Source organism: Oculina patagonica, chromosome 6 (assembly GCF_052425735.1).
Source record: "Oculina patagonica isolate OP01 chromosome 6, crgOcupat, whole genome shotgun sequence".
Lineage (NCBI taxonomy): Eukaryota > Metazoa > Cnidaria > Anthozoa > Scleractinia > Oculinidae > Oculina > Oculina patagonica.
In genome coordinates this window covers 12,439,857-12,454,071 of record NC_135763.1, presented here as the reverse complement: position 1 = coordinate 12,454,071, position 14,215 = coordinate 12,439,857, and the positions used below count along the sequence as shown (strand labels likewise).

General features: G+C 39.1%; 1 protein-coding gene across 3 annotated transcripts; it reads left to right on the top strand.

Annotated features, from left to right (window-relative positions):
- Positions 1–1,349: 1,349 nt before the first annotated feature.
- LOC144658892 (uncharacterized) lies at positions 1,350–14,147 on the top strand. Of its 3 annotated transcripts, none has more exons than XM_078519390.1 (10): positions 1,350–1,566; positions 5,563–5,821; positions 7,149–7,208; positions 7,842–7,948; positions 8,561–8,646; positions 9,088–9,195; positions 10,425–10,629; positions 12,146–12,192; positions 12,381–12,581; positions 13,433–14,147. In XM_078519390.1, the coding sequence occupies exons 1-10, from the start codon at positions 1,422–1,424 to the stop codon at positions 13,508–13,510; spliced, it is 1,296 nt and encodes a 431-aa protein (XP_078375516.1). In that variant the 5' UTR covers positions 1,350–1,421; the 3' UTR covers positions 13,511–14,147. The 3 variants fall into 3 exon arrangements, with proteins under 3 accessions (XP_078375516.1, XP_078375515.1, XP_078375514.1); XM_078519389.1 differs by having other exon boundaries at positions 12,146–12,201; positions 13,436–14,147; XM_078519388.1 differs by having other exon boundaries at positions 12,146–12,201.
- The last annotated feature ends 68 nt before the right edge of the window (positions 14,148–14,215 follow it).

Sequence of the window (14,215 nt, the reverse complement as noted above, 5' to 3'; positions counted from 1 at the left end):
TAAATTTTTAATACATATAGATTGAGAACTTTTGTGTACAGGGCATATGTAATTAGCCGTGCGCAGCCGGTTCATAATTTTGCCGGCATTTTGTTATTGTCGTTTTTGTTTTGTTAGTAAATCGTTCCAGACCTACGTGGCCCAGCCGGTCCCTTGGTCACGGTCACGCAAGATTTGATGTTTACTGGTGATCACTTGTTTAACATGAACACTCTGCTCTTTGTTTCGAGTGAAATGTATATTTGTGTGTCATGACATTCGAGTGTTTTGCCAGAAGAGAGGACTGAAGAATCACATAGTGAAACCAAAGACCACTTGGACATTTCCAAGCTATTTTAAACTACCACTACGTCAGACCCATGACACGCAATCGCTCGCCTGTAGCTAATCATTCACCTCAGGTGAATTAAATTAAAAATATTTACTGTGAAATATTTATTTTTGTGTTATTCGGACGTTTAGCTCGTAGCAAGTACAAGTCGTACAATTTACCCAGAACGTGTAGCCTGCGTCAGGCGTGAAAAGGGGAGGGAAAGGGAGAGGGGAAAAGAAGGGGAAGAGGGGTCCCCACTCCCCCTCCGCTTTTTCCCCTTTTCTCTCCCTCTTCCCAACTCCCCCTCCCTCCCCTTTCCAATGCCTGCTACACAGGCTACAGAACGTGTTGAATATTGCAAAACAACAACTAGTTTTCTGGATATTTCAATATTTGTTTTGAGTTTATTTTGGGAATCGAAACGTTAATTGCAAGCTCAGCAAGAATGTGTCAAGGCACGGAATACACGTCATCGCGTCAGGGGAATTACCTGTGCAGTCAGGTTTGCTCTATTTACACTTCCAAAAGCTCTCCGAACGACGCTAAACGGAGAAATACAACGGGATGGCCTTAGTCTACTCTTTATTTTGGCGTGAAATGGTTTTTATTGAACATCCGGAACAAAGTAAATATTTGCATGCGTAAGCAGGAATTTATCCAGCCAGGCAAGAGATGACGCGATGAAGGAAATTCATGTCACGCACACTACGTGACTCACGCAAATACGACTGATTTTCTAAAGATTTTTTATTGTGCGGCACTGTGCCTTTCTAGCCAAAGAACTGAAAGTGGTGGTGAAACACTAATCGCACGGTTATAAACTACTTGCAGTTTCTTCTTAAAGGCAAGATCACCACAAATAGCTGACCTAGCAATTTTAACTTTACAGCCTCTCTGTTGCTGGAAATCATACCATATTCGTCTTTTGCTGGTAGCTCTTTTGCGCAGGCTTTTGCGTGACATTTAATCCGTGTTTCCGGTAGTCACGCAGACCGTCACGCAAACATCTCCTCGCCGAGGAGCTGGGAACGAGGGTGGAATTTCAACATGGCGGGCCCGGTGCAGAGTTGAAAACTGTAAAAAACACTCCGAACAACTCGAAAGGAAAATGAGTTTTATTTGTGTGAAGGAGGGTGAGGACTCTCTGATGTGTAATGGAACTCGATATGACCTTCATGAAGCAGCGCTTTCCTACAAAGACGCGATGTTTTGGGTTTACCTTGGTGTTTATGTTGGCCTGGTGCTGTTTGCAGGTAAAGAAAATTTTTCGTTTTTGACTGCATTCTAAAAACTGTTGTGAGGGATTACGATACACAAAATTGTGGGGGTGAGGAAAAAAACAACAACTTCGAACAACTATTAAATGTTAAGTATGCAAGAACATAAACAAAAGCAAAATCTGCAATTTTGGTAAGTCGTTCCAAACAGTAAATGTGGTAAGACTTAACTATTAATTAATTTACAATGGGGCGTGTTACAGTTTACTAAAGTTGGAAAGCAAAATTAAGTGATGTAAAGTTTACAACACTTGATAACCCGGCAAAGTAAAGGTTGTTTTTATTATCATCTTTCAAAATATGAAACTTGTTTTGCCATCACACTCAGTCTGAAAAACAAACAAGAATGAATTTTATCTTCGACATTTTCACTCGTGGTCAATGAAGAGGGGGGTGAATAGGGGTATGCAAATTCGCAGATCTGTCGTAACTTAATGACCAAATCCGTCAATCCGTTGTTATTTAATGACCAAATCCGTCGATCTGTTTAAAAAGGTCTGATTTTCGAATCCAAATTTTATTTGTTGCTAGGATTTGTGAAAACGCACCTGGAGTTGTTTTGTGAAAACTAAGAAGCAATCAGCATTTTGCCATATTAACGACAAACTAAAAGAATTACCTCTACATTAGAAATCTGTTAACCTTGATCCTGACTTGTCATCCAAAATGTGTTATGGCTCCTACTAGGAAGGAGAATTATGCTTGAATCTCCCTCTTCCAGATCTGCGATCGAAACTTTATTGGAAGCAAAATCCAAAATCTGGACCCAAAAATTGGATGAAACCACGATCCGCTTCAATTTTTACAGGATCCGTAAATCGTTAAAAAATTTGTTCTGAATCCGAAATCCGGGCAAAAATATTGCTAAAATCTGTCGATCCATTTTCCTATCTACCTCTCTCAATAAACTGTGCATTCTGCAAATATTTAATACCATGCACAATTCGTGGAAACAGGTCATGATCAGACTGAAATTTACAAACAGAATATAAACTTCAGATAAGAAAGCTTAGGCCAAGATTGTCAAACAGAGAGGCCTTGTGTGAAAATATTTTAGGGATATACCGTATATTTCTTTATTTCATACATACTGAGATTTACAGTTAGAATTGATCTGTTGAAAACATGGTTCGGAAATTCTCGCAGCCAATGACAACGGCGAAACGACTTTCCCACACGTGAGAAACCCGTTTCGTCCAATCAGAAAGCGGCCGTCAAAACGCATCAACATTTTCAATGAACGTGGAGCGAACGTGGTAGCTTTGTCGATGGCGCTAGCTTTTTCACTGCTTGAAAGTTTTTGTCCTTTCGCAGTACATTTGTGAACGGTTTAAAACGTTCTCATTAACAACTATGGCTGAATCTTCTGGCAGTAGGTTTAAACCATTAAGTAAACCCATCGAAGAATATATTACAGAGCAGGAAAACAAAAACACTCGCGCAAAAACGCAGCGGGATTTGAATCTGCTTTCTACATTTCTGCTGGAGAAAAACGAACAAAGAAAAATTGAAGACATCCAACCAGAAGAGCTCAGCCGTTACCTTAGTGAATTCATTCTTAGTGTGAAAAGAAACATTTCTATAAACACAGTAAGTCAGTTGCCTAATGCGTACTCAGCAACAAGAAAGCACACCTTCAAGCGTGTTAAACGTATTTTAGATTCTTCGGATAAAGATAGCCCTCCCTTGCAATAGCACGGTTACGTATTCTTAGTTCTTATTTCTATATTTCATTTTTGTACTTGTTGAGTGAAAAACTCTTGATATTCAATTTCTTATCCAATTAGAACAATTTTAAGACGCAAGAACAATCTCATGAAATGTCTTTTTCAATGATTTTGTTGTTATTATCATTTTGTAAATTAGCGTACTTTCGTTTTGTGTGCTTGTACCAGGGTATTATAACAATAAAAAAACAGTTCAGCGTGGAAAAATCTCTGTATTTATAAAATAAACAAATTACAGCATGGAAAGTGCTTTGTACGGTGTTTATGCACTCATTGTTTTGTATCAGAAATCTCACTCGTTCGCTCCGCTCACTCGTTCAATTTCTGATACATCAACAACTCGTGCGTAAACACCGTACGCGCGCACTTTCCATGAAGTAATTACCGGTAGTATTATAGATTTAGGTCCATAAGTGTGTGTTAAGATCAAAGAGGTCAAGAGATCAAAGTTTTTGAGCCACTGGCATGAGCTCATGACTCATGCCTATAAGGAATATTGTGCGTCAGCTCAATTTGTTAATAACAGTTGCAAAGAAGTTTTCTTGTGACTAGTTTCTTAGACAATAATTGAAGGCGTGAGCGCAAGAGACGCACTTTGTGTTTTGGCCAAATTGAAAATTGTCACAAACAACTCCAAATTTCGCACGCAAGTTCGTTTACGTGTGCTCAACACTGCCCTGTATTTAATTTTGCTGGTCTTTCCTTCGTTTTCGAAAAATAACACAATGCAAAAAGACAAGGTTTTTGCTTGCGCGGCGTCTTTTGACTTTTCTTTTACAAACGATAAACAAAGGAAACCTTTTGTTTCTCAAGACGATGAAGTCAGCTAAATTTTTAGGGTTACAGTCCTAGCCCTAACGCAAAAGGTAACCCCAAGGCCGTAGGGTCGGGGTTAGAGTTTCAGATTAGGGTTACAGACTTAGCCCTAACGCAAAAGCCTAGCCCTAACGCAAAAAAAAAAAAAAAAAAAGTTTAACACTAACCCCAAGGGATTAGGGAGTTAAGCCGTTTCAAGTTAAGTTTAGGATCAGAGTCAGCCTCAACCTTTTATAGATCGCGCTTTTAATGCAGTAAGCTTTCACGCCAGTTTGCTTGCAGCTAGCTTTTTCTGCAGTCTGTTTACAGTTATCTAGTTTTTGTTGTTTCGGGCAAGACTATTTTACTCTGTTACCGTTAGCTGTAATTTGCCGAGGTGAAAGTGAAATAAAGACTGATTGTTGATTGAATACGTTTGCTCGTGTTGTCACATTATACTAGTTTTGCTTTCAGTTGAGTGCCGCCGGCTTGCTCTCACTTCTATCTCCACTCCTTACATCATCACACATCTACAAAATCCCGCGAAAACAAGATAAACTTATGAGGTTTTCGTTGGCATGAATCGATAGATTCATTGATGAATATTTAATGAGACACAGAAAATATTTTGCGAAGGGAAGGTGCCCTGGGGAACATATAAAGAATTTTTTAAAGTCTAAAACCAGGTCACTTCTCGCCAAGCGGATCCTGCAAAACTCGCGTTGACGAAGTTCCCGGCAGGAAACCTCTTGTTTTAAACTCTCTATGCCGCCAGGTTCAAAACTACCTCGGTTTGTGCAACGTTTTTTCCAAAGCGCTAAACAGCGCTGTTGTACAAAACAAAGGCAGAAACATCACTCAGTTCTTCGAGCGATGCTGTAAACTTACGGGTATTCAGACTTAATGATGTCCTTCAATCACCTGGCAGCAGCACTTACGCTAAAACTAACCAAAGGCTTCAAATGATTTTCAGGAACAAACGGCCATTTTTTTTTTCTCTTTCCTCTCACGTGACACCTATCAGGTGACATCGCGTCACAATGTGTTCAGTCCAGTCCTTTTCTTAAAGTGAATCCTCAAAATGGTGGCTGCGAACTAAAATCATGGCTCTGACACGTTTTTCAACCTCCCCGGACAGTTAAATAACGTTAGAAGGAAAGATTTACACGCGATGTGTCGAAAAACTCATGCTGCTGGTTGACTGTGGAGAACGTAAGCTTTGCAAAACGCCTTTGTTCTTTGCATACGTAATTTCTAAAAAACGAAGCTAGATTCAGCGAATTTGAATACAGATCAATGTTAAGCACACGTAAACGAACTTGCGTGCGAAATTTGGAGTTGTTTGTGACAATTTTTAATTTGGCCGAAACACAAAGTGTGTCTCTTGCGCTCAGGCCTTCAATTGAGCAATGACAACTGTAAAAGTTTAACTTTTGTTTCTATTTTGTAGGTTTAATGTCTGGATTGACCATGGGCTTGCTCTCATTAGATATTTTGAGTTTAAAAGTCCTTCAAAGAGGAGGAAAGCCAGAAGAGAAGAAACATGCCAGTAAAATATTACCACTGGTAGAAAAACATCACTTACTTTTGGTCACTCTTTTGTTGGCAAATGCTGCGGCAGTGGAATCCATGCCAATTTTCATGGACAGGATATCCAGTCCTGTCATAGCTATCTGTGTTTCCGTCACTGCTGTGCTGTTTTTTGGAGAGTAAGAGGATTTCATCTTCATTATTTATCACCACGCTTGAAATTTTTTCATCTTTATTATTTACTACACACTTGATGATTTTGACATTGCTGATCCTAGCAGTATGCAGGACGCATGTCACTTATCAACCTAGTAAAAATGGCCCAGCTCACAACGAATCTCTCGTAGCTCAGTTGGTTAGAGCGCCCAACCAGTATCTGGGAGGCCATGGGTTCGATTCCCGTCGGGGACTCAAAATTTTCTTTGTCCCATGCTCGAGTCATGTTGAACACTTCATCTTCATTATTTATTACCGAGCTAAAAAATTTACTATCTTTATTATTTACTAGGATTTGTAAAAGTTTGTAGAATAAGGGGATCATGTGCAGAGTACTAGGAAAACACAGCCATTAGTCAGCTGTTTAAGTCCTGGTCAAACAGTGCATGGTAATAGTCCACAATAAAACAAATTTCATACCCTCAATTGACCACTAACGAGCATGCACTATCATTAACTGCCATTCACTTTGAGCTTGTTTGAATTCTTCTTGATAGTCAAAGATAGTCGTTCCATTTGATCGGGTTCATGATACTTCATAATAGTGTTTATTAAGTCAGCTGCTTCTCTCAAAATTGATTGTTTCATGCTTTTGCAGCATTTAAATTTACTGGGCTTGCTGTTGAAAAGGATAAAAAATTTTAATTATTTAAAACCAGGAAAGCTTGAAAAATATATATCTTGGGATGAAAGTTGGGGCACCGATGATCTACAAATTTAAAGTGAAAATGTGCCCTAACAAACCAAGCAAAACGAAACTGACTTTCGTCCACCAATGTGACCAATCTTGTTAAAAATTCAAAAGGGGGAATTTTTTATCCCATCAGGGTGTGTGCAACTGCTCTCACATTTAAGATTCTCAGAACTTTATGTTCACTGACATTGTGGGATCTCTGGTATACCTTTTCTGACATGTTCTAGGTGTAAGATTTAGACATTTTTTTAGACATTTTTGCATTGAGAAAATAGATGTTCATGTGATTCAGTAGTCTTGTATGGGGTGGCAGTTCATCCTCAGTCTGAAACGGGATAGGAAAGCACTGTTTGTGATGTTAGAAGGTTTTTAAAGAAAATGTAGCTTACAGCATAGCCCTGCAACTTAAACATCTCCCCTAAAGAGGATGAAAAAATTTGTGATGAACAATAAGTGGATCAGAAATCATGCTTGCATTGGGACTAACACATTAAGAGCAAAAATATGAAAAACAACAATGAAAAAATAAAATAGTAATTAAATAAAGTGGTCAAAATATAAAGGGTGCAAAATGCTATTTTATTGTGTCTTTACAGAGTTGTTCCTCAAGCCCTCTGCACCCGCTATGGCTTAGCAATTGGTTCAACATTAGCACCGTAAGTTGTTTGTCAACCATTTTCTGTTTGCAGATTGCTGTATGCTATTTTTGTCAGTAATTTTAGAAATCTCATTAGATCCCAAAATTGAAATTTAAAATGAAATATAAATAAAAAGTTGACTATATGTTTTCGTAATCTTAGGCCCGGTTCAGACGCCGATCTTTTCATGAGCCGAACCTAATACCTTGAATTAAGTACATGAAAAGATCGGCGTCTGAATCAAATTAGGATGGCTATTTCAATTTGGAACGGCTCACCCGTTCTTTCCGCCTGGCTTGGCCGAGAATTTCGCCTGTGGAACGCCTTTGGAACGGCTTTGATTCAGACGCCGTACTTTTCATGTGCCGATCCTAATTCATAAATTATTATAATGTATTTTGCCAGCAGTTTACCTCAATTGTTGTAACTGTATAAGGAACGGCCTCGGAACGGCCAAAAAGTACGACGTCTGAATCAAGAGGCGGCGTACTTTTGTCAATTTGGGTCGGTCCAAATTCGAATTGAGTTCGGCTCATGAAAAGTACGGCATCTGAACCGGGCCTTACAAACCGCAATCTTCTGCTGAGTATCTTAGGCTTGGTTCTGAACTCTATCTTAACGTAACAGTTATACTACTGTTTTGTATTACAGGTTTGTAAAAGTCTTAATGGTGTTACTGTTTGTCATTGCTTGGCCCATTTCCAAGCTGCTGGACTGTTTACTGGGACATGAACATTCTACATTCTTCAGAAGAGCAGGTACTTTTCATTTCACTTTTCTTCTGTCTTAACAGTGATGACAGTGTGAGGCGCGTTGGCCTTATGGACTCTGGATTGAACTGTCTGGGTTTGAGCCCTAGCCAGGGTCACTGTGTTGTGTTCTTGGGCAAGACACCTTACTCGTATAGTGCCTCTTTTCATGAAGGTGTCTAAATGGGTACCTGTGAAAATAATGTTGGAGGGGGGTACCCTGCAATGAACTAGAATCCCATTCAAGGGGGGGGGGGGTAGAAATATTGCTAGCTGCTTAAATTATGCAACAGACACCAGTGTAAGCTCTGCAGTATGGAACGAGGCTTCTCCAACAGTAATAACGCAAAAGACAAATATCAATTATTATTAACTTAAAATCGTTCATGATTATTCTAACTTGGCTCCAAGGCTTGGGGAATAAAACAAAAAAGTTTTTTAATTAATCTTTCAACTTGATGTGATATTTGTTTTTTAGCCCCAAGCCTCGATCAGGACCAAACTTATAATTTTCACACAGTGGTGAATTTATGTAGCCACTTGTCTCTGTTAGTGCACAATGGTATTTGGGCTTTACAAATTAGTAAAACATCTTTCCCATTCTTCTGTCCTTTAATTTAGAGTTACAAGAACTTGTGGATCTTCACAGAGAGACAACAGATGCCAATGAGGACCCTCTAAGAGAAGATGAAGTCATGATTATACAGGTGTTTATATTAAAAGGCACCTTTTATGTATCCATCTCTCAGTACTAAAAATGTCTGAAAAGACAGGTGGTTCACACTGCCAGTACTAAATGCTTTTACAGCATCAAGTAGCCTTCTACCCAGACATACTTTTACCTCTTTATGAAATCTTCCCTCTCCAATGAATGGTGTAACAAGCCAAAAGAATGTCTGCATATGTTCTTGGGCAAAACACTTAACCCTCATAGTGCCTCTCTCCACCCAGGTGTATAAATAGGTACCAGCTAATTTACTGCTGGAGGTATTCCTGTGATGGACTAGTGTACCATCCAGGGTGGAGTAGTACCTTTAATACTCCTAGTAGCTTCATGCTACAAAAACCAGGATAAGCTCTGGCCTGATGGACCACCAGGCCCCAACGCAGACTTTTACTTAATGTTTATTGATGTATTATGGCTGCAGGGAGCGCTAGAAATGAGGAACAAAACAGTCCAAGATAAATACACACCTCTGGACAGTGTGTTCATGCTGGAAGCAAACGGCAAGCTGGACCGTGACACAATGAGAGAGGTTAATACTCAAATAATAAAAAAATAACTACACAGTGTTGCATGAGCTTTTGTCATATTTATTAACCTTCAAGAGTGATCAAAATCAAATTTCTCCCTACATGAAGACAGGTGACGAGAATACAGGAAATCATCAACTTCTTTGGTCTTTTCTTGATGCACAGCCAAATTCTCAAAACAGACAATAGTAGAAATGTATTGTAATTGGTTAGGAGAATAACTATTTTGAATTTGAGACACGTCTGAACAGGAATTTTAAGCAGTGTTGGACAATTCACAACATGATAACTTTCCAGCGAAACATATAGGGTTTGATTCCAGTCGGGGTTTCAGATGTTCTCCCTGCTCCAGGCTTGTGACACAGAGGCGGCGGAGCGTTTTGGAACATGGGGGGCTAAGACTGTTCCAAAAATACTTGGCAGGTTTTCATATTTGAAGCAACTTTTTTCCATTCTATCATCCTTTTGTTTGTTTTTTTGTGCATTTTGTAGACCGAAGATTTCCGAAGATTCCCGATTAATGTTCGAAGGCCATACGAACGTTTCCGATCATTTTCGAACTTTTCCGAAGATAAACAAAGTTTTCCGAAGTTTTCCAAGGAAGTTTCGAAGATGTTTGAACTCACTCACGAGACGAAATTTCTTGACAAACCAAGTTTACGCTGCGCTCGCGATATTTTCGGCACCAAAAAGTGCTTATGTGACATGATGAACATTTTTGGCATCTTTCTTATTAGTAAACTTGGTATAGAGCGGTTTTTACTTGAGTGTCGAAAGTAATTTGCGTTTGCTTTGGTTTTGCATTACTACGCTTAGTGATTAATTTAAAAATCTCGCGCCATTTTCTCAGCCAATCAAAAGTAAGACCAAAACCAATCGTGACTCGCTCGCGCACGTTTTTCCGCGCTTCGTGCCTGCGACATGTATTTACTTCGAGTTTTGATTGGTTTACTGGATTGTCTGTGTCCTCTGTGATTGGCTAGAGTAATTACTTTGGTTTTACGACACTCATTCGAAAATGTTAAAGGAAATAAAAAGGCAGCCCATCCTTATTTTTACTATGCAATATGCGAACAAATTTCAACAAAGGCAAACTTGGTATATACAAAACGTAGCATCATTAATATCTTCACATATTGCATCCTGTACGGGTACAACTTTTTTCACTGGGAGAAATCCAAGTGGTGACTCAAGTTCGTACTAAAAAGGACTTTAATATTCAATCTTGCAGATCAGCAGAAAAGGTCATTCACGTGTGCCAGTGTACGAGGGAGAAAAAGGCAACATTGTCGGACTGCTGTTTGTCAAGTCGCTGATCATGCTGGACCCTGAGAGGAACACACCCATTAAAGACATTTACAAAGCTGGCTCTTTCCTGAAGTCGTCAACAACTGAACCACTGTTTGAGTTGCTGGACAAGTTTCAGACAGGAAAAAGTAAGTGTAGACTGTCCACAGCCTCTCATTTTTTTTTTAACGCAAAAATGGCGAGAGAATCGGCGAGCGAAGCGAGCGTGAACGCGAAATGCGAGGGACGTGGGAGGGGGCGGAAGCGAGCGAAAGAAAGATGCACAGTCTTAAGTAAGTGTGCTTCTGTTGATTACACCTGATGGAAGAAGCGTTGACCTATGAAAAGCATCATAAAACACAAACGATGTGTCCTAAATGTTTACTGGGAAATCGGAAAAAAGTAATTGTCGACTGTGACAGAATCGGCGAGCGAAGCGAGCGTGAGCGCGAAATGCGAGGGACGTGGGAGGGGGCGGAAGCGAGCGAAAGAAAGATGCACAGTCTAAAGTAAGTGTGCTTCTGTTGATTACACCTGATGGAAGAATCGTTGACCTATGAAAAGCATCATAAAACACAAACGATGTGTCCTAAATGTTTACTGGGAAATCGGAAAAAAGTAATTGTCGACTGTGACAGAATGAACATTATAATAAGACTACTACGAGCAGCCCAACTTTTTTTTCTAAGTCCATCGTAAGTGAATCGAAAAAGAATGTTAGTAGAAAATGGCTGTTCTTCTCTATTATAGGAATTTAACGCTTGTGTTAATAAAGATATTTGAAATTAACGCGAATTGAAGGAAAAATTACTTTCTTATAAAGGGAATTAACGCGAAAGAGGGGGAAACATTTTAAAATGAAGGAAATTTACGCGACGAACACAAAGAAAAGAAATCTTGTTGAGACAACAGGAACAAGTTTTTTCAACACCAGGCGTACAATCCGAAACGTAGAGGTTAAGCGAAGGAATCTGACCGCTCCAGGGAACCCAAACACAAAACAAAAAAATTGCAGATAAATTGAAATCGAAGTTGGCGGTAGATTAGTCCAAAAAATGGTCTTGGTCGACAATTCAGCGTTCCTGATTTTGGAAAAACAGCCATAATAGATGTTTCAAAACAACTCTCGCCAGTCTTTTGAACCGAGAGGGCCAAGTTTTGGCTCGGTCAACAGGGACAACTTTCTCATCTAAACGCTCGGCAAAAGATGCTCGGGGGAGAGGGTAACCCTCCTACCAAGGAGTCAAGAACGGCTGGACTGTATCGAGAAATTGGGGTCAAAATAATGGAAATTAAGTTCATGGAAATTAACGCTCCGGAAATTAACGTTTACAAAAATCGCGCAAATTAACGCGAATTTTTGAATTTCGCGTTAACTTCATGAAGCGTTAATTTCCTATAATTAGGTAAATCTGGGGTATAGACGCGCAGTTGTTTTGCCAGGTGCGGATTTTTTTATCGCTTTACGCTCGATATACTAATAGTCTACTCTTTTAGAGCCTAGAGGTTTAACGTGAATATGTCAGAAAAGAAATGCTCCTGGCTCTTTATGCTGTGGCAAAAAAAATAAAAATTGGCGGGCTCAATTGTAGTATCAGATTGTGGATGATTTTAACTTCATCTATTCTCTAAGCATATTGTATTTATACAATTTCTCCAATTCAGGTCATCTCTGCGTCGTGTACAAGACGCAAATAGACGAAGGGAATCAGGTGAGATCGGTAAGAATTGACCTGAAACTTCTTTGAGCAATTATCGATTTTGAGGAAAAATTTTAACATTCAAATAGAGTTAAAATAGAGTTACGACTAGGGCAAGATCAAATTATAGAGGTTATTTTTTAGTTAGTACATGAAGTAGGTAGTAACTATGGTGTCGATTCAATCTCTGGTATTTTCAGCGAGTTGTTGGCATCATAACTTTGGAGGATGTGCTCGAGTTGTTGATACAGGAAGAAATCTGGGACGAAGCAGACATTATTCGATATCGTTATGACGTACAACGACAAGTATCATTGGCCAGAGCCAAAATAAAGAGAATGAAATCAGTGGATGGCGAGAGAGGACCGCTCAGCCCTACACATATCCAACATTCTGCAGAGGTGAGCTTTGAAGATTTTTAAAAATTCTTTGCGTTTGACTGGTGTGGTTCAGTCCATAGCCTTTAACTCTCTACCTCCCAAAAGTGCCAAAGTACAAATTTGACAAATATCCCAACATTTTCTCTTCAAAAGAACTTAGAAAAGAACACCAGATGAAAGTACTGCTCAATAGCATTCGTTTAAAATGGTCACACACCAGGGTTTCACCTACAGACATAAAAGTTTGAACCACCTTGTACAGCATACTAAACAGTACCACATGAATGTACTGTTCAGTAGCTTATTTAAATGGTCACACACTAAGGTTTCATCTACAGACTTCAAAAAAGTTAGAACCACCTTGCACAGCATAATAAACAGCACCACCATGAAAGTACTTTTCAGTAGCTTTATTTGAATGGCCATACACTAGGGTTTCATCCACAGACTTTAAAGTTAGCAGAATTTTGCACAGCATAATAAACAGTACCACCATGAAAGTACTGTTCAGTAGCTTTCATTTAAATGGGCGCACACTAGGGTTTTATCCACAGACTTAAAAGTTTGAACCACCTTGTACAGCTACAAAAACAACACAACACAACAGACTTTAAAGTTAGCAGCTCTTTGTACAGTACAACAAATATGCAGCACCACGTGAACATACTGTTCACTAGCACACTTTCATTTGAATGATCACACACTAGGGTTTCATCCACAGACGTAAAAGTTAAACCTGCGTTGAAACCACCTTGTACAGAATAATAATACAACAACACACGAAAATGCTTATCAGTAGCTTTCATAAATGTTTTGAGGTTGGGTCTGAAAGTTTAAAAAAATAATCAGACTTGAAACTTAAATTCTCACAGGAGGCGTCACCAAGGATGGCCGAGACGACCAGTGACACTCAGCCTCTCCTGGGAGACAGCAGGACACAGACATTTTGATTGTACGATCACAGCGGAGTTAAATTCATCCCACGATCATTTGGGTTATGAATGCCGCAGTGTTCTTGAACTAGTGTAGATTTAGTACCGGACTAGCTTTCATGCAGTCATCCAATTACCTATCTCGAAAATTTGTGCCTTAGGTAGATAGATAGATAGTTTATTGAAGCTTTTTGCCTTTTGTAGGCAGACTACAATCGGACTGTACTAGATACAATTTTGCTGACTGTATTAGATGCAATTTTGCCTTGAAAGGGCAACCGCGGTCTTGATTTTTTGGCTTAAAAACATTTACAATTGTAGGTTTTTGATCGATATCCTTCACACTGTCTACTAAAACAATTAAAAAGAAACTCAGGCTCGGCATAAAAGAAGCCAAGACGTTGTACAACACCCTTTGTGGTTCACTGAGCACGCGTAAACTCGACAAATATTTCTCCATTATTTAAATAGCCCGCATTGATTGTGGAAAAGTAAATAAAAATAAATAGGAATACCAAATACCGTTTTTTGCATTAATCGCTAAATTTTTAGCAGTGAAATTTAATATGTCTTTTGCTGGTATCAAAACTTGAACTTGAGAGAAATGTAAATAATTCACAAATTTAAATACAGGTAAATAAAATGTTTCAACAAATTGTCTTGTGATTTTCCTTTCCAGTTTACACGAAATTTAAAACCGATGTAATTAGAAAAATGTACATT

What these genes read in the sequence shown, in the direction of transcription:
- LOC144658892 (XM_078519388.1), top strand. Translation starts at nt 1,422, where the DNA reads ATGAGTTTTATTTGTGTGAAGGAGGGTGAGGACTCTCTGATGTGTAAT. An exon ending in ATTGGTTCAACATTAGCACC is followed by an intron (nt 7,209 to 7,841) that starts GTAAGTTGTTTG and finishes TTTGTATTACAG; the next exon opens with GTTTGTAAAAGTCTTAATGG. An exon ending in ACCGTGACACAATGAGAGAG is followed by an intron (nt 9,196 to 10,424) that starts GTTAATACTCAA and finishes TCAATCTTGCAG; the next exon opens with ATCAGCAGAAAAGGTCATTC.